The sequence below is a fragment of the Cannabis sativa genome, chromosome 6 (assembly GCF_029168945.1).
Source record: "Cannabis sativa cultivar Pink pepper isolate KNU-18-1 chromosome 6, ASM2916894v1, whole genome shotgun sequence".
NCBI classification, from domain to species: domain Eukaryota; kingdom Viridiplantae; phylum Streptophyta; class Magnoliopsida; order Rosales; family Cannabaceae; genus Cannabis; species Cannabis sativa.
Window position 1 is genome coordinate 72,287,686 of NC_083606.1, and position 19,155 is coordinate 72,306,840.

Consider the following 19,155-nt stretch of genomic DNA (forward strand, 5'->3'; position numbering starts at 1 on the left):
AAGAATATTATATACCTAATTTTATCATAACAACTCTAGATCGGGTTATTATCAACTTTTATTTTGACAAAAAAATCAGTTTAGAGTAGTATTTTGTATAATTTTAAAAAATATAAGATCCAATTTGTTATTTAATAAAACAGAGAGCACAATCAATAACTTTTGCAAACACATGGTCTAAAATTGTATTTGTCCTAAATATTACAAAAAAAAAAACTGATATCACCACATCATTACAAAAATTTATTTTTAGTAACAACATAATTTTTTCGTCACTAATAAAATATGACTTTCGTTAAAATAAAAAAATTATTTGTGACTAAAACATAATATGTAAAACTAAAAAACAATTAACAAAAATTAAGTTCCTTTTATCAAATTGATGATCAATTTTTCAAATTATAAAATCTAAATTATTATTTTACCAAAGTACATAATAAACGAAATTGATATTTTCCCTTACAAATATCATCATACCATAATGATATAATTGTAGAGAAACATTATTGGAAATAAAATACCACACAGACTGAAATACCATATAGGACATCAAAGATTGATGTCATTTATTTTTTGGTGACAATAATATTAAGTAAAATATTGGACAAAGGTTTATGTAATTTGTTTATGCTGCAATATTCAACAAGAGTGCCATGTCATTTTTCACTTCTGCAACTGTGGACACATAACGATCACTATAATCTTCATTTTGCAACTTTACTTTTGGAAAATTTCCATCTTTAGAATTCTGTATTGCTTTAGAAAGATCTTCCCATTTATTCTCATACGCAATAATATCACCTTTAGGGAAAAATCCAGCTTCAAAGCCTTTAAATTCTAATTTTTGCTGAATATATTTGGATCTTGCAGCCTCCGCAATCATTTGGATAACAACTAAAAGATTCTGACGAAGCTCGTTCGTAGGTTTCTCACTATCAAACCTAGTAAATGCTTCGAGGGAATTGTCTAACGACTTAAATCCCAAATTGACATTTTCTCTATTTCCTAAGATATCATAATTTGTTTTGAGATCGACATGTCTTTGATCAGTACTTTCTTTGAAAAGTAATTTTTTTGCGTCGCGAGAAGCTTCTTTAAAGAAGTAGCAACGCCTTTCTGCATCTACTTGATAACCAATCACATACGAGTTCAGAGTTGATATTGCAAATGTGATTGTGAAACTTTGATTGTAAAGTCTCACATATACAAATTCTTTGTCATTGACCGCCGTTGATTTTGTACGCAATAACGGTATGTCATAGCTCGTAGTTCCGCTAGACAATTCTCTTCGTAGAGATTGAAGGAATGTTTGGTAAAATGCCACACTCATATCACTGAATTTAGTGTTGAAAATTACAGTGTTATAGTTATAGTTTGCTTCCATTTTGAAAAATATTCACTTCTTTGACAAAACCTACAAATATTAGGTATTCACACCATTAATCAAATAACAAAACTAAATGTTGTTTTTAAAATCTACGCTATGTTTCCAATTTTCAAATATAAATTCTAGAAACCTTACGATATAAGAACGGTTTATAAAAGGGTTTCTATTTGACAAGCACACAAAAATAATAAAAAAAATTATAAAATACAGTTTTTTTTACAGAATTTTAAGTATTTTTATAATTTTTATGACTTTATTTATAGAAAATATGATATTTTAATGTACTGTACTCTTGTTAATTTTTTTTGTTATTTGTATATTTTATTAACGTAGTTTTGATATTATTTTTCTATTATTTTTACCTATCTTACTTGTTGTTTTGTGTTATATATTTTTATAGAAACACGGTAGAAGTACAAAAAAAAAAATTAAATGTATGAATGTAAAAAATTTACAAAAAATAATATTTTCTCTAATTATCTTTTAAAAATTATGGGTCATTCTCTTAGAAAAAAAAAAAAAAAGGAAAACCACAAGTATTGATAAGTAAATTCTGGATTTTAATATAGTAAATAACACTATAAAATCAAAAAATCAGCAGCAACACAATCAATTAAAATTTTATATTTCAACCTATTATAACACTATAAAATTATCAATCATCATTGTCAAACATACAAAATTATCAATTATACATACTAACAACAACAACAACAACAACAACATTAACAACAACAGCAACAGCAGCAACAACAACAATAATTATAATAATAATAAATTCTATTTAAGAGCAAAGAAATTAACAGTATTATTAATCCAATATATATATATTTAATGGATGATATATATAGCAACTATATTAGAGTATTGCTATTTAAGATTGTAAAAGCTCAGATTGTGGCATTTCATATATACCTGATTTGATTACTTTGATGCTTTTGTCGGTCGAAGAACCTGTTTATTGTTTTTAGTATTATATATCTAAATGTATCGAAATGAAAACATTACATATATAGGCCTAACCAGGATATTAAAATTCCTAAAATACCCTTACATAAAATACAGTTGACTGTTGACCTCTGAGTACATGTACCAAATTATACCTTTTGAATTTTTAAAGTCGTTAAAAATGCCCTTGAACTATATTGAGATTGTTGGATTTAAGGATTTTTGTCTAATTTTAGTAAAAAAATTCTAACATGGATGAAAGTTCAAGGGGTATGATTTAGTATATATCAAAGTTCGAGGGACATGATTTAGCAGATATCAAAGTTTGGGAAGTATTGTTTAGTACATAAATAATCATTAAAATAGTAAAATTAAATGAGGTTAAACAAAAGTCCTTAAATTTAACAATCTCAATAGTTCAGGAAGAATTTTAAACATCTAGAAAAGTTTAGGGGGCATGAATTTGGTACATGTTAAAATGTAAGGAGTGAAAATCCTAATTAACCTTATATATATGCCCATATATTTTACATCGTATACCAGAGACTAGTGAAAAGTCTTAAAATATCATATTAATTTTTTTTTTATTTTATCTCACACTTTTATATTATGTACCAATAACGTGTAGCACCTTTTATGGGTGACACTCTACGATTAGTTAGCTATACTCTCTAAAAGTTATTTTCTTAAGCTATATGGGACCCAATACTTAATTACACTAGTAACAGTGTCACACTAAAAAATGTGCTAGATACCAGCAGTGTCTTTTAACAATCTTTTTTTTACATTACACTATACATTAACTTTTTTATTTTTTATATATTATTTTATATATTATATTATACTAAGAAATTTTTTAAAAAATTAATATATATTTTTAGCTTAATAAATAGTGATTCTTTATAAAACATGTAGAGAAATATTATTCAATAATGAAGTAAAAAGTAATATAGCCCAAGTTTATTAGCTCATTATTTTTCCTCATATTTTAGAAAATGAACAATAATTATAATCTGATTTTTTTTTTTTTAATTTAATTTACATGTGTACGAGATATATTTATTTGAATATTTCTACACAACAACAACAACCTTTTCCTTTACCCATTTATTTATTGTTTTCCTGTATATATGGCATTATTATTTATCATTATTCATCTATGCATTTTCAATATATTATAAATTATGACTTTGTATGTATGACATTAATTATTTCTTTGGATGATTAAACATAAAATACTTGAAAAAAACGTGTTATAAATGGATCAAAAGTTATGTTCAAAAAAAAAAATGGATCAAAAGTTGTGGTTTAACCAATGAAATGAATTTACTTGGAGACCTAAGATTAAGAACCCCAATGAATTGAAATTTGGTGTGAAAAGTGATGGAATTAATTATGGGTGCAACCAAATAGAAAGAAAATGCTAAAAGTAGTATTATAGGGCTCGTTTGTAACGCCGTATTAGGTCGTATTGTATTGTATTGTATTATATTAAATTGGATTATATATCATATTTGTATAATTAATTAGGATAATATGTTAAATTAAGTTCTCTTAATTTATACTAAAATATTATAAATTTAGGTGTCCATAAAAGTTAATACCACATATAGTTTTACATAAAAATATTGTCACATAAAGTACATTGTTATATAGTAAATGTATTGTAATACATGGAAGATAATACTCGATTCATAATGAGGACATGTCGCTATGATTCGTATGTTTATTATATAATGAGGAACGTTAGGTTTGAATATTTTAGTTTAAATGCTGACCAAGTGGGAGAATATTAGAATATTTTATTTATGGAAATTATTTTCTAATTAAGGAAATGATTTTCTATTTAAGGAAATAAATAAATAATTGATTTTCTGTTAAATGAATATTTTATATTCATTAAATCTGGACAAAATCAATTATGTAATATTCTATATATGGTCAGATTTATATATTCATTACCTGATTTGATTTCCTGAATTAATTGTCAAAATATTCTGACAATTAATGTGACGCAGATACTGATGGAGTATCTCACCTATAAATATAGGGTCTCGGTCCCCGAGCTCCTCACTCATTCTGTTCATAACAGCAAAATCCATCTAAAGAGAGTTGAGAGAGCGAGGAAGCCCGATTACCCACATCAACCAGTTTCCTTTGCAGATCAAAGCTTAATGTGGGATTAATGCTCAAAGAATCAATGGCTGGAGGTATTTCGATCCTCTTATTCATAGTGTATATATGTTTGATTTAATTCCGCAATTTATACATAAACATATATGTTTTAGTCTATACATATAAATTGTCTAACATTTGTATGTATGACATTAATTATTTCTTTGGATGATTAAACATAAAATACTTGAAAAAAACGTGTTTTAAATGGATCAAAAGTTGTGGTTTAACCAATGAAATGAATTTACTTGGAGACCTAAGATTAAGAACCCCAATGAATTGAAATTTGGTGTGAAAAGTGATGGAATTAATTATGGGTGCAACCAAATAGAAAGAAAATGCTAAAAGTAGTATTATAAAGTATTAGGATGTATAATACTGCTATTAGTATTTTATGAAATTATTTCATATTTAACTAAAAAATCAAAAAAAAAATACAAAAATAAGATATTTGTATAAATTTTTAAACATTTTTAATTTCTTTTATATATAAAAATATGGACTACATATATTTTATTATTTTCATGTTGTTTTTTATAGGACACCATAAAATATAATAAAAAAAAATCATAAAATTTAAAAAAAAATTTGTAAAGATGTAAAATAATATTTTGTGTAAATTTTCCTTAATTTATTAATTATTATAATAAGCTCATTCATAATATCACAGTATTAAGCACCACTAGTATAATAAAATCACTCTACAATAAATTATTATGACTCATTTAACCAATTGATGGCTCAACTACTTTTAATTACTACAATATTTTTTTGTTAGGTACTAATTCAATTCTCTATAATTTATCATAGACAAGAAAAAGAAACATAACAAATTAACTTTACATGTGGCTTTGACTAATTCTACCATGTGTGCATTACCTTTAAAAAAAATAACACACAAAGAGGCATAAACATGTTTTAAATATTAATCGCTTCTTATTCCTTGGTTAATTAATCTCACTCACATATTTAATTTGAGCTCCAATAATTTTCATAATTTAAATTGTATGGCTAAAATATAATTTAACTAATCTCTCCTCTTCTCTTATTGGCCTTTTAAGATGTTGCTTTTATTGATATTTATTGATCTTCCTTCAAACCAGAGCATTCCCCATTGGAGTGTTAAAAAAGTTGTGTATTTGTTATGATTTTTTTAATACGTAAGTAAACGTATCGTAAATAAATAATGAATTCACAAAGAGTGAGATCGTTCTCATGAAGATTTTAGTCAAATACTTTAAAATTAAATTCTTACTTCTATTTAGCTATATCAAATTTAAGAAAAAATTTAAAACTAGAAAGAAAACAATAAAAACATGAAGCATGTAAATTAATAGGTTAATTAATGATGATCAAAAGTTAGAGTTTTCAATTTTAATTGTATTTATTGACTATGGTTTAATATGATTCAATTTATATTACCAAATTTTATGCAATAGTAGGTTCACTTAAGTAATTTATAGTCTTCTCAGATATATAAATCTCAATTATATGTAAATTTTTTACTCCCGTGATAAATTAAACATGTAAATAAAAGGCATTAAATACAGAAACCCTATAAGCTATCCAAACCATATAAGTACTCTCGTCCTATATCGAAATTTTGTTCTATTTTACTATAGCATAATTGACACTCACTTCTTAGATTTTGCATTAAAATCATAAACATTTAATTGGTGATCATGCAATAAATGTAATTAAGTACGAATGAAATAAAATACATAGAAATTGGAGAAAATTAAATCACATCAAAACCATGAATCAATGTCAAACAATATCCATCTAAACCCTAATAAACTGTTTAGCTACTCATGTTTATCGTAGCAAATTCAGACATATTAATTTAGAATAGAAGAAGAAAATAATGTTGAAAATGTTGGAATTATTTTACCATGATCTTAGATCTACTCACAAATATGTTGATTAACAACCTAAATATGAACTTCTAAAACGATAAAAGGAAAACACATATAAAGTTAAGAAAACCTTATATTGGGTGCATCGGAATAATATGTCTCCTTCCACTCAGATCTCTAACCCTTCAATCCTTTCTGTTGCAGAGTATAATCAAGATCTGAGCCCGAATGTCCTTCTCTTGGATTTGATCCTTCACAATCTTCCAGACTATGATTGAGGTACTGTTTACTGTGTGTGGGCACTACTCTTTCACTAGGGATTCGAAATTGTATCTCTCTTGTATTGTAATGTTGTATTGTTCAAGAAGAAGAAGAAGAGATGGGCGTCTATATATAGAGAAAAGGGAAGCTCAACTTTCTGAAAGAGGCAGTTTCCTGAATTACAGAGTAATTGCTTAATTGCCTTATTTGGTGTGAGCCACCACTTTCTTTTTATTAATAACTGCTAGGTTTGGGTTAGTAATTATTTGGCATTAAAAAATTGAAAAATAATAATTGGAAAATGCAATACAAGTGGCCGGCCATGGTGTGATTGGGCCTCACTTGAATTTTGCAGTTTCTACAATTTTATTTCTATTTTCTCAAAAATACCAATTTTCTAATTCTAACCATTCAAATGCCAAAACTAATTATTTAATAACTAAAATAGATTATTAAATAATATTGTCATTTAATATAATTATTAATTAGACATATAGAGTCTCTTATTAATAAATAAACCTAGAATCTCTCTTCTTTACAATTTCACCCCTGCTTAGTGAAAATTCACAAATTAGACATAGTCTAACTTTTAGAATTATAATTGATTAACGTAAATCAATTATTGAGTCTTACAAACAGTATGGTCTCAACTAGAATGGGGACCATGGATCTATATTGCTGAGCTTCTAATAAGTCGAACCGAATTTACCAGGTAAATTGCCTAACTTATTAATTCCTTGTTGAATCCACTATTAGAACTTGGAATTGCACTCTCAGACTTATATAGAGCATTCTATATGTTTCACGATATAGATATGCTATCTCATTTAACCATTGTTATAATCTTAATGTGATCAAAGATCCTCTATATAGATGATTCACATCGAGATGGGATAAATTTACCGTTTTCACCCCTCAATGTATTTGGCCCCTAAAAACACTTAGCTATCGGTAAATGATGTTTTAGTGATCTAATATATAGTCACTGAAATAAGAGCTCATCCATTTACTTCTATTTAGCTAAGCTCGAAGGGAATCATCACTTGACTTTTATACACCAGTAAAAGCTATAGATTTCATATTTATGTTCAACGCTCCCACTCAGTCATACTATCATGTTCCTAAAATATACGTATCACCCTGACCCAAAAGTAGGCTTAACTAATAAATCAAAGAACATGAATAACACTCCTGAGATTGAGCCTAAGCATATCAGGATTTAGATTCTTTTAATCTAAGATCAACTAGTGATATTGACTTGGAAAGATACAACGGTAAGTTTATAATATCTTGACCAAGTTCAATATCGGTCTAGTCCAATGTATACTCCATACATTCGAAACAAGTATACTTTACCAATGTCCTGGAAAGAACATAACACTTACTCCAAGTGTAAGTATACTTCATCGCTGATTATCACATCAGTGTAAATCTAAAATACTGATGAACAGGGACTTAGTCTTTTGAATCATATAATCACAATCACATTCCAGTGTGTTGACAATACTGTAATTGTGAATAATATATGTTCTGGACTTAACTAATTTTGTGCATATATTAAATATATATAAAACCATAAACATGAAAAATACATGTTAACATAAACCACTTCAAAACTCTTAAATTGATAACTAATCAGATTGTAATGGGTTTTATTTAGGGCACAAAACCCAACAGAAAACCCCATTGAAAAAGCTTTCTCGATTGATCTTGCTCTTCAATTTTTGTACTCTTGAATTGCTTACTGAAAAATATCGAAATCCACTCCTTTTATAGCAAAAAAAAATAAAAAATAAAAAAGCTGAGAAATATATTGTTTGTTTGAAAATTGAAGGGTTGGGTCGTGGTATGTAGATCCTATGTCGTGGCCCATGTGTGCAAATCCACACGTCTCTAGGCTACTTAGACACAGGACTAAGCATGTGATTTCCATGCCTAGGCATGACTCCTTTTTTTATGGGCAGTGAGCATTTTATGAATTTATAACTAGGCCTAAGGATCCAATGCCTAGGCACACCCATGCCTTGGTCCAATACGATATTCTCTGCCAATTTTTAAGCCTTAGTCCAATACGAAATTACGCCCGCCCAATTTATCTTCTTTAGACAGAAGAATGTTAAGATCTCCCATAAGAGCCCAGGGACCATCGAAGGAATTGACTATATTCGTTAAATGATCCCAGAACTCCCTTTTATATTCGTCATAAGGGGTGCCGTAGATGGCCAACAAATACCAAATCTTCGAAACAGCATAGTCGTTGACAGTACATACAAACCCAAACTCAAGTATCTCCGTAACCGTAATGTCCACATTTTTATTCCACAACAAACATAACCCTCCAGCGTGCCCCACAGAAGGAACAAAAACACCATTCTCAAATTGCAGAGAATTACAAATAGACCTCATTTGACTTGCCCCTATCTTAGTTTCCATAAGAAAAACACAATCCACCTTCCACTTCCACACCCAAGCCTTTAGAGCTTGGATTGCCGCCGGTCTCGAAAGGCCGCGGAAATTCCAAGAAAGGAACCTCATTGGGATTGGGGGGGCTTGATAAGGGCCGCCTCCTCGCCCAATTGAAAATTTTGATCAATTCTAACTTCAACAAGTAAATTTCCAAACTCAGAAGAAAAAGATGGGGCATTGGTACCTGATTCATTACTGCCATCATCATCAGTGATTTTCGGTTCGACAATGTTACTGCTGCCAAGAGATGTCTTTTTGCTTCTCAATTTCCTTGAACTTGAAGATCCCTTCTTGGGAGAGTCCTTCCCGAGAGAGAAAGGAACGATTCCACCCTTTCTGAAAGATAATTCCTGCCCCTTAGACGTGGGAGTGCCGTGAGATGGATTGAGAGCCAAATTAACAATGGGGGATACACTTCCCGTTGCCTTCCTCTTTTTTGACTTTGACCCCAAAATTGGAGGCAAGGTCATAGTGTGGAACCATTTAGCACCAGTATCATTTGGACCCTCTCCCCCATCCCACATAGGCCCTGAGAGTTTAGCAGTAATCTCCTCTAAAGTATTCGCAGGCCCATTAATGAAGGTGGGTTCTGGATGATGATGAGGTGTACGGGACTTACACACTTCATGATGTGGGCTTTCAATGACTTGGGCCGCGTCAGGGCCAGTATGTGTTGGAAATTATTTTACCAGGATCTTAGATCTACTCACAAGTATGTTGATTAACACCCTAAATATGAACTTTCTAAAACGATTACGAAATAAACACATATAAAGTATTAGAAACCTTACATTGGGTGCAGCGGAATAATATGACTCCTTCCGTTCAGATATCTAGCCCTTGATTCCTTTCTGTAGCAGAGCATTATCAATATCTGAACCTGGATCTCTTTCTCTGATTCTTTAGTGCTGAAACTCCTTCTTGTTGAATGTCTTTCTTCACGATCTTCCTCACTATGACTGAGGTATCACTTACTGTGTGTGGGCACTACTCTAACACTAAGAAATTTTGAAATTGAAGAGGGAAGAAAGAGAAGAAGGTGGCGGCTAGGTATAGAGAGAGAAGGCTCAGGTTTTTCTTTGAAGGAAATCAGAAGTAAAAGTGTAAATTTCCTGAAGCCTTCACTATCTATTTATAGCATTCCACTAGGGTTAGGTTTGAATTATTTGGCATTAAAATAATGAAAATATCAGTTTGAAAAACTATCCCAAGTGGCCGGCCATGTTGTGTAATGGGCCTTACTTGGATTTTGCAGTTTTCACAAATTTTATTTCAATTTTCTCAAAAACGCCAATTTTCAAATTCAACCATTTAAGTATCAATTCTAACTATTTAATAACTATAAATAATTATTAAATAATATTGTCATTTATCATATTTCTTAATTGAACCATACAAAGTATCATAATTAACAAATATGCCCCTAAAACTCTTGTTGGGTTTTATGCCCTAAATAAAACTCATTTCAATATAATCAGATTTACTTATTAATATAGATCAGAAATAACATTTAATGTTGCATGGTTCACATGATTTATTTCATGGTTATATGTACATAATGTATAAATTTATCTGAAACCCTTTTCACATACTTGATCCTGTTTATTGTGCCGTCAACACATTGGAAAGTAAACATGACTCTGTGAATAAAGTTTCCTAGCTTTATCAGACATAGGGTTTTACTGATATGATAATCTACAACAGAGTTTACTTGCATTTGGAGAAGTGCTATGTTCTTTCCAGAGCATTGGTTAAAGTAAAGCTCAGGTTGGATGCATGGAGTATGCATCGGAAGGGACCGATATTGAACTTTGACTTAGATTTATTAAAGTTACCGTAATATCTATTCAAGTCAATATCGCCTAGTTGATCCTAGATCAAATTTTCTTAATCCTGTTATGATTAGGCTCAATCTTGAGAGGCTATTCGTGTTCTTTGATTTGTTAGTTAAGCCTACTTTTAGGTCAGGGTGATACGTACATTTTGGGAACACGGTAGTGCAATTGAGTGGGAGCGCTAACATAAACATGGAATATATAGCTTCTATCTGGCGAATAGTAAGTAAAGGATGATCTCCTTCGAGCTTGACCAAACGAACATAAATGGTGGAGTAGTCATTTCACATAAGCTGAAATATCATTTATACGGGGTTAAGTGTTTTAAGGATAAAATACATAGTAGGGTGTTACGGTAATCTAATCCCTTTACAGTGTAGATCATTCATATAGAGGATCATTGATCACATTAGGATTATAACAATGGATAACTAATGATGCGTCTATATGGTGGAACATATAGAGCATTCTATATACTGAGAGTGCAATTCTGAGTTCTATGCGTGGATTCAACGAAGAATTAATAAGTTAGTGAATTTTAGTGATAAATTCTTGATCTACTTATTGGAAGCTCGGTTATATAGACCCATGGTCCCCGCACTAGTTGAGATAATATTACTTGTAAGACTCATATAATTGGTTTTGATTAATCAATTATAATTCTCAAATTAGACTATGTCTATTTGTGAATTTTTCACTAAGTAAGGGCGAAATTGTAAAGAAAGAGTTTTAGGGGCATATTTGTTAATTATGATACTTTGTATGGTTCAATTAATAAATATGATAAATGACAATATTATTTAATAATTATTTATAGTTATTAAATAGTTAGAATTGGCATTTAAATGGTTGAATTAGAAAATTGGCGTTTTTGAGAAAATTAGATGCAGAAAAGATAAAACTGTAAAATTGCAAAAAGTGAGGCCCAAATCCACTATGTAGGGCCGGCCACTTTTGTAGGGTTTTTCCCTCTGATATTTTCATTATTTTAATGCCAAATAATTCAAACCTAACCCTAGTGGAATGCTATAAATAGATAGTGAAGGCTTCAGGAAAATTACACTTTTCTTCTGACACTTCTGATTAAGAAAAAACTGAGCCTCTCTCTCTCCCTATCTTTGGCCGAACCCACTCTCTCTCTCTCTCTCTCTTCCTCATTGAGATTTCGAAATTCTTAGTGTATGAGTAGTGCCCACACACAGCAAGTGATACCTCAATCATAGTGAGGAAGATCGTGAAGAAAGACTTTCAGCAAGAAGGAGTTTCAGCATCAAAGATTTAGAGAAAGAGATCCAGGTTCAGATATTGATAATGCTCTGCTACATAAAGGAATCAAGGGCTAGATATCTGAACGGAAGGAGTCATATTATTCCGCTGCACCCAATGTAAGGTTTCCTAAACTTTATATGTGTTTATTTCATCGTTTTAGAAAGTTCATATTTAGGGTGTTAATAAACATACTTGTGAGTAGATCTAAGATCCTGGTAAAATAAATTCCAACAACTCTTTCTTTACAATTTCGCCCTTACTTAGTGAAAAATTCACAAATAGACATAGTCTAAATTGAGAATTATAATTGATTAATCAAAACCAATTATATGAGTCTTACAAGCAATATTATCTCAACTAGTGGGGGGACCATGGGTCTATATAACCAACTTCCAATAAGCAGATCAAGAATTTATAACCTAAATTCACTGACTTATTAATTCTTCGTTGAATCCACGCATAGAACTTATAATTGCACTCTCAGTATATAGAATGCTCTATATGTTCCACCATATAGACACATCATTAGTTATCCATTGTTATAATCCTAATTTGATCAATGATCCTCTATATGAATGATCTACACTGTAAAGGGATTAGATTACCGTTACACCCTACAATGTATTTTATCCTTAAAACACTTAATCCCGTATAAGTGATATTTCAGCTTATGTGAAATGAGTACTCCACCATTTATTTTCGTTTGGTCAAGCTCGAAGGAGATCATCCTTTACTTACTATTCGCCAGATAGAAGCTATAGATTCCATGTTTATGTTAGCGCTCCCACTCAATTGCACTACCGTGTTCCCAAAATGTACGTATCACCCTGACCCAAAAGTAGGCTTAACTAACAAATCAAAGAACACGAATAGCCTCTTGAGATTGAGCCTAATTATAACAGGATTAAGATCATTTGATTTAGGATCAACTAGGTGATATTGACTTGAATAGATATTACGGTAAGTTTGATAAATCTAAGTGAAAGTTCAATATCGGTCCCTTCTGATGCATACTCCATGCATCCAACCTGAGCTTTACTTTAACCAATGCTCTGGAAAGAACATAGCATTTCTCCAAATGCAAGTAAACTCTTGTTGTAGATTATCATATCAGTAAAATCATGTGTCTGATAAATCTAGGAAACTTTATTCACATAGTCATGTTTACTTTCCAAAGTGTTGACAACACAATAAACAGGATCAAGTATGTGAAAAGGATTTCAGATGAATTCATACATTATGTACATATAATCATGAAATAAATCATGTGAACCATGCAACATTAAATGTTATTTCTGATCTATATTAATAAGTAAATCTGATTATATTGAAATGAGTTTTATTTAGGACATAAAACCCAACAGTATGGGTCATCATACAAACAATAACATTCTCATTTGCTGGATTTGTGCCCAAGGTATTCATAGGATGCTCATTTTCTCCTATTATAGGAATGCCAAGTGTCGGTCCAGCTGTCCCTCCTCCAAAGGAATATTTCGAATTTTTTGTACCCGTATCCTTCGTACCAATCGTACAATCGCCTGCTGCGTTCGTGGTAGTGGCCGCAACGTTCACTCCTGTACCATGCAATTCACTGGGCCCCTCACCAACCGCTTGGACCTGCGAAGTTCCCTGAATATTTGCCGTCCGATTATTCCCGTCCTGGAGAAGAGCAGGCCCGGTATCAAAACAATTTTGAATAGGAACATTGACCTTGATCCATGGACCATACAAAGGAACCGCCTTTCCTATGGGAGGGAAAGCATAAGCACGTTCCCTAGGGCAGACACTCGAATCATGGGCAAGATGACCGCAGTTAAAACAGATTTTAGGCAGTTTCTGATACTTGAACTGTATCCATTTTTTTCTTCCTCTAGTTATACTCAGGTAAAACCCTGCCGGGAGACGTTGGTCTATCTGAATATCCACCTAAGCCACGTCTAGTAATAGTGCAGTTATCAACTCCATCCGATTCTAGAAACTCGCCAACCTTAGCACCTATCACGCTAGAGTTTTGGAAAGCAAGATAGGGAGTAGGGAAGCCATGAATCTCCACCCAGAATACAGACTTGTTCATCGGAACACCATACCAGTTCCCGTCCAGAGGCCACTCCCTGATATTCAGAAGTTGCCCGGCAATAATCCAGGGTCGGCGGTTTAGAACCTCTTCCTTATCTTCCAGCTTATCAAAGAAGAAACCCCATGTGCCTTTCTCCAGAGTTTTCATTCTCCATTTACCTTTCAGAGTCCACACCCCCGTAAGAATCTGTTTGACTCTTCCTTTGGATAAAGGACGAGAGCCTAGGATCTTGGCCAAGACCCCGGTCTTTGCAACCTCAGTGTTAATTTCGAAATTGGCCTCAAGCTCCAGAGAGGCTTCTTCTATGAACTGTAAATGGAGTTCCTCCATGTTTCCTTCAGTAATCTGTTCAGAACTAGTATCGTCCATGGTAGAATAGTTATCGAAAAACGCCAGACTCACGACCTAACAAAACCAAAAAAGAGATATACAATCTCAAAGTTGGGCAGCCAACATCTCATTCAAGGAGAAAATTCGTCTCGTCACACAACTTTGATTGGCTTTAGTTTGATTGTGTTTATTGAATGCTATTACTGCAGTAACAATTGTGTTTTCAGGGTATTTTTTCAACACATACTCTTTCAGCAATAGAAGAGGATGAAAATTAAGAGCCAATAAATTGTATATAAGAAGAGATGATGTCCAAATTGATTGCAATAATAATTTTGGATATAGGCCAAAATCATAACTTATAAATTACTCATATCAAAAAACAATTTAACCAACTAAAATTTAATTTGTTGTATCAATTTGATCAGTTTTGCAAAATATAAAGTTCAAATTATTATTTAATAAACATGGAACCAAATTGAAATTTTCCCTTACAAATCTCACACCATAGAAAGATGATAAAGAGAAACATTATATTATTGAAATACTACACAGACTCAAATACCATATGACATCAAAGATTGATGTCATTTATTTTTTGGTGACAATAATCTTAAGTTAAATATTAGACAAAGCTTTATGTTGCAATATTCAATAAGAGTGCCATGTCATTTTTCACTTCTGCAACTTTGGACACATAACGATCACTATAATCTTCATTTTGCAGTTGTATTTTAGGAAAACTTCCATTTTTAGAATTCTGAATTGCTTTCGAAAGATTTTTCCATTTATTCTCATAGCTTATAATATCACTTTTAGGGAAAAATCCGGCTTCAAAGCCTTTCCATTCTATTTTTTGTTGAATATACTTAGATCTCGCAGCCTCCGCAACCATTTGGATAACAACAATAAGAATTTGACAAAGCTCGTTCGTAGGATTCTCGCTATCAAATCTTTTAAATCCTTCGAGGGAATTGTCTAACGACTTAAATCCCAAATTGACATTTTCTCTCTTTCCTAATTCATTATAATTTGTACTGAGATTAACATTGACTCTTTTAGTACTTTTTTTGAAAAGTGAAGTTTTCGCTTCGGGAGGAGCTTCTTTAAAGAAGTAGCAACGCTTTTCAGCGTCTACTTGATAGGCAATTACATAAGAGTTGAGAGTGGATATTGCAAATGTGATTTTGAAACTTTGGTTTTCAAGTCTCACATAGACGAATTGTTTGTCTTTGACCGCTTCTGATTCTTTACGCAATAAGGGTATGTCATAGCTCGTGGTTCCGCTAGACAATTCTCTTCGTAGAGATTGCATGAATGTTTGGTATGATCCCACACTCACATCATTGAATTTAGTGTTGAAAACTACAGTGCTGTAGCTTGCTTGCATTTTTCAAAACCTATAACAAAAATGATTTCAAAAATTAACATCACTTTTTTCAATTCTTTGGGCAAAACCTAGAGGAATTGCCCTAAAGAAAGATTGAAAGAGAAAGAGTGAGATCTTGAATTACTAGTCAACTTGTGACTTAGAATTTCACACCGTTGATGTAATTCAAGGTTGATTATAGTGTAAAGAGCAAGGTGAGCTCATGTAACTATATGATTGTGTTTGGTCTCTTTATTTTTCTACTTTCATTGTTATGTTTGTCCATGTTTGAATTCCTAATCTTAACCTGTTTTGAATGCAAATTGATCCCTCGAAGTTTGATCAAATCATGATTATTACTTGTTTGATTGTGAAGATCAACCATAATTAACCTTGATGATCTAATGTGCATGTTGAGTTGGTGTAGGGATTGAATAAATGAATCCCAACATTATGTTTCAACAATTCAGCCTATTATCATAACACTAAATAATATACTAGTAGTCATTCAAAAAACAAATAAATAATATACTAGTAACCCTAAATCAACAAATATAACACAAAATATATATCTTAATGGAGGATAGGAAATCAACAAATATAACACAAAATATATATCTATATATTTATATAAAAAAGTTGCTATGTAAGATTGTAAAATAAAGAAAAGAATGGTATTTCATACCTAATTTGACTTGTTTACTTTGATGCTTTGGTCGATATTACATTAGCAAAGGAAAAAGATCATGTGTTAATTTTTGTGTATATATATATAAAAGATATCAGATCATTGGTTTTAAGCAATGAATTACATAACACTATATATATATATTATATATACATATACTTCTTTGATAAAATAAATTGAGTCTCAAAGTAATAAGTCTTATATTATAATTCCTTTTTCAATAATTCTCCATGAAATAGACTTCAAATCAATCACACACAGACAATATTTTATGGTGGTATCAGATACCATTCCAAGTCTTTATCTACTTTATTATGACCACTCTCAATTGCATATATGCCAAATCAATTCATGGGATTCTATCCAACAATTCCTTATCTAGATAAATATCACAATGTTATCACAAAGATAATTCCAAGTTATATTTGGATCCTTTCCTTTTATCCTTTAAAATCACAAAAAAATTATTCTCTATTTTATCTCACATTTAGGGGTGTTTGTTTTGACTATTGAGTTGCCTAAAGATTTTGGGAAGGTTGGGATAGAAAGGCATGTGAAACTCAAGTTCACAAAAGTATTGATATTAGGGCTTTTTTCATGTAATAATTCCTTGATATGATCTATTAAAAATTTATGGGATCCACCTTATTCTCACCAAAAAACTGAAATTGACCATCAAACTAACTAGATTGTAAGGTCGGTTTCAGTTTTGTTTTTTTTTTTAACTTGGCGGCCGGTTTCGGTTTTTACACAAAAATGGTTAAATCAGAAAATTATCAAAACTACCAAAAACTGTCAAAAACGGCCAAAAACCAAAAACTGCGAAAAATTGAATAGTGGTTTCAGTTTTGTTTTGTTGTTTTTTTTTTTGACTTGCCGGCCGGTTTCAGTTTTTAAACAAAAATGTTTAAATCAAAAAATTATCAAAACGGCCAAAACTACCGAAAACTGTCAAAAACGGCCAAAAACCAAAAACCGCGAAAAAATTGAATAGTTAGTTTTATACGGTAATAATCTCTAAATAGTTGGTTATAAAATTGGTAAAACGGGCCATAACTCACCGAATTTCACCCCTAGTGCACTTCATATTCTTACTTATCCCAACACTTCTTACATTATCATACATCAACTTTTACTATATTTTTTTGGAATTATCTCATATACTATTTTTTAACTTTTTTTTTCAAATTTATAATTTGAATTGCTCTAGTAGTTTTTATTAGGATTGTACATAAACTTTTATAAACCGCCCAACCTGAACAACCCGCCCAAACTAAACCAAGATAATCTGACGAAAAATACAAACCAAAAAATCCGACGAAAATATAATATGCTCAATCTTTATATTGGACAGATTGAAAATAATATCAACTCGCCTAATCAATCCGAACTAACCCGACCAACCCGATTTAGAGGTTTTTATATATATATGTTTTTATTATATATAATCTATATATAATATAATATATATATATATTTATAAGAAATAGAAAGTTCAAATTACTATATTTCTTTTATGGTGGTTGATTTGAATTTTGAATTCAATCTATATATTTATCTCATCATCATAATTAATTAAAATATAATAATTGAATGTAAAAAAAAAATATTAGTGCTCAGTTTGGGCGGGTTAACCCGACCAAACCAACTAATTCATTGGGCGGGTTAAAATTTTATTTTTTCTTAATTGGCCAGGTTGCACTTAGATTTTTTTAACTCGATTTTTACGTTAGTTTGAATAAAATGCAACGTAAACCGACCAATATACACCTTTAATTTCTATGTGGATTGCTATGTGACTTTTGATTGCAATTTAGGTCGCTCCGTTGGTTGCTATGTGAGTTGTTATGTGAATTTTTAAAGAAAAAAATATATATTTTGGAGTATAAAAATAAAAAAATCTTTTTTATATTAAGTTTAAATAAATATATTTATAATGCACAAAACATATTATATATTATGTAATATTTATTTATGTTTACAGAGATACAAGTAAACACAATATATAAAAAAATTATAGCTAAATACTAAAACAAAGAATTTGTACATTTAATTAAGCACTATTTATGAGGTAAATTTTGAACTATTTAAACTCATCTATTTGATATATTTTTTTGATATTTTTTTTAACTCTTAGCTATTTTTCTTTACTTCTACAGCTATTTTACATTGGTTATTGTGATTGCTCTTAATAAATATTGTTCACGTTCCCTTCTTACCAGCTCAACTTTCTGATAGTTTTTGAAAACCAGCTAATAGTTTTAATTTTAATTTTTCTATATAACAATTAATGTACATCATATTTATCAAACACATTCAATAAATTTTTGAAAAGTTTAAAATAATTTAACGAATCAAAAATGAGTTGTTAACATTTTGTTACTTGTGTGGCTCTCGTTTATTTTATACGCGTGTAAGTCAACAATTTGAACCTTGCTTTTTGTATCGTAAATTACTGAATTTTTAAAACTTCACAGTAATATTTTAAATA

General features: G+C 30.7%; 2 protein-coding genes across 3 annotated transcripts; both read right to left on the bottom strand.

Moving 5' to 3' along the window:
• Positions 1-289: 289 nt before the first annotated feature.
• On the bottom strand, positions 290-16,698 carry LOC115695888 (ribosome-inactivating protein cucurmosin-like). 2 transcript variants are annotated; one of them, XM_061117598.1, is made up of 2 exons: positions 16,662-16,698; positions 290-1,414 (listed from the first exon to the last, which is right to left on the bottom strand). In XM_061117598.1, the coding sequence occupies exon 2, from the start codon at positions 1,382-1,384 to the stop codon at positions 626-628; it is 759 nt and encodes a 252-aa protein (XP_060973581.1). In that variant the 5' UTR covers positions 1,385-1,414; positions 16,662-16,698; the 3' UTR covers positions 290-625. The 2 variants fall into 2 exon arrangements, with proteins under 2 accessions (XP_060973581.1, XP_030478847.1); XM_030622987.2 differs by lacking the exon at positions 16,662-16,698 and adding an exon at positions 2,303-2,692.
• On the bottom strand, positions 15,036-16,699 carry LOC115695890 (nigrin b). Its single transcript, XM_061117599.1, has 2 exons — positions 16,680-16,699; positions 15,036-16,007 (listed from the first exon to the last, which is right to left on the bottom strand). Exon 2 carries the CDS (start codon positions 15,995-15,997, stop codon positions 15,245-15,247), a length of 753 nt encoding a protein of 250 aa, XP_060973582.1. The 5' UTR covers positions 15,998-16,007; positions 16,680-16,699; the 3' UTR covers positions 15,036-15,244.
• Positions 16,700-19,155: the final 2,456 nt, after the last annotated feature.

Excerpts from the sequence above, each read along its gene's own strand:
- LOC115695890 (XM_061117599.1), bottom strand. The coding sequence starts at position 15,997 with ATGCAAGCAAGCTACAGCACTGTAGTTTTCAACACTAAATTCAATGAT.
- LOC115695888 (XM_061117598.1), bottom strand. The coding sequence starts at position 1,384 with ATGGAAGCAAACTATAACTATAACACTGTAATTTTCAACACTAAATTC.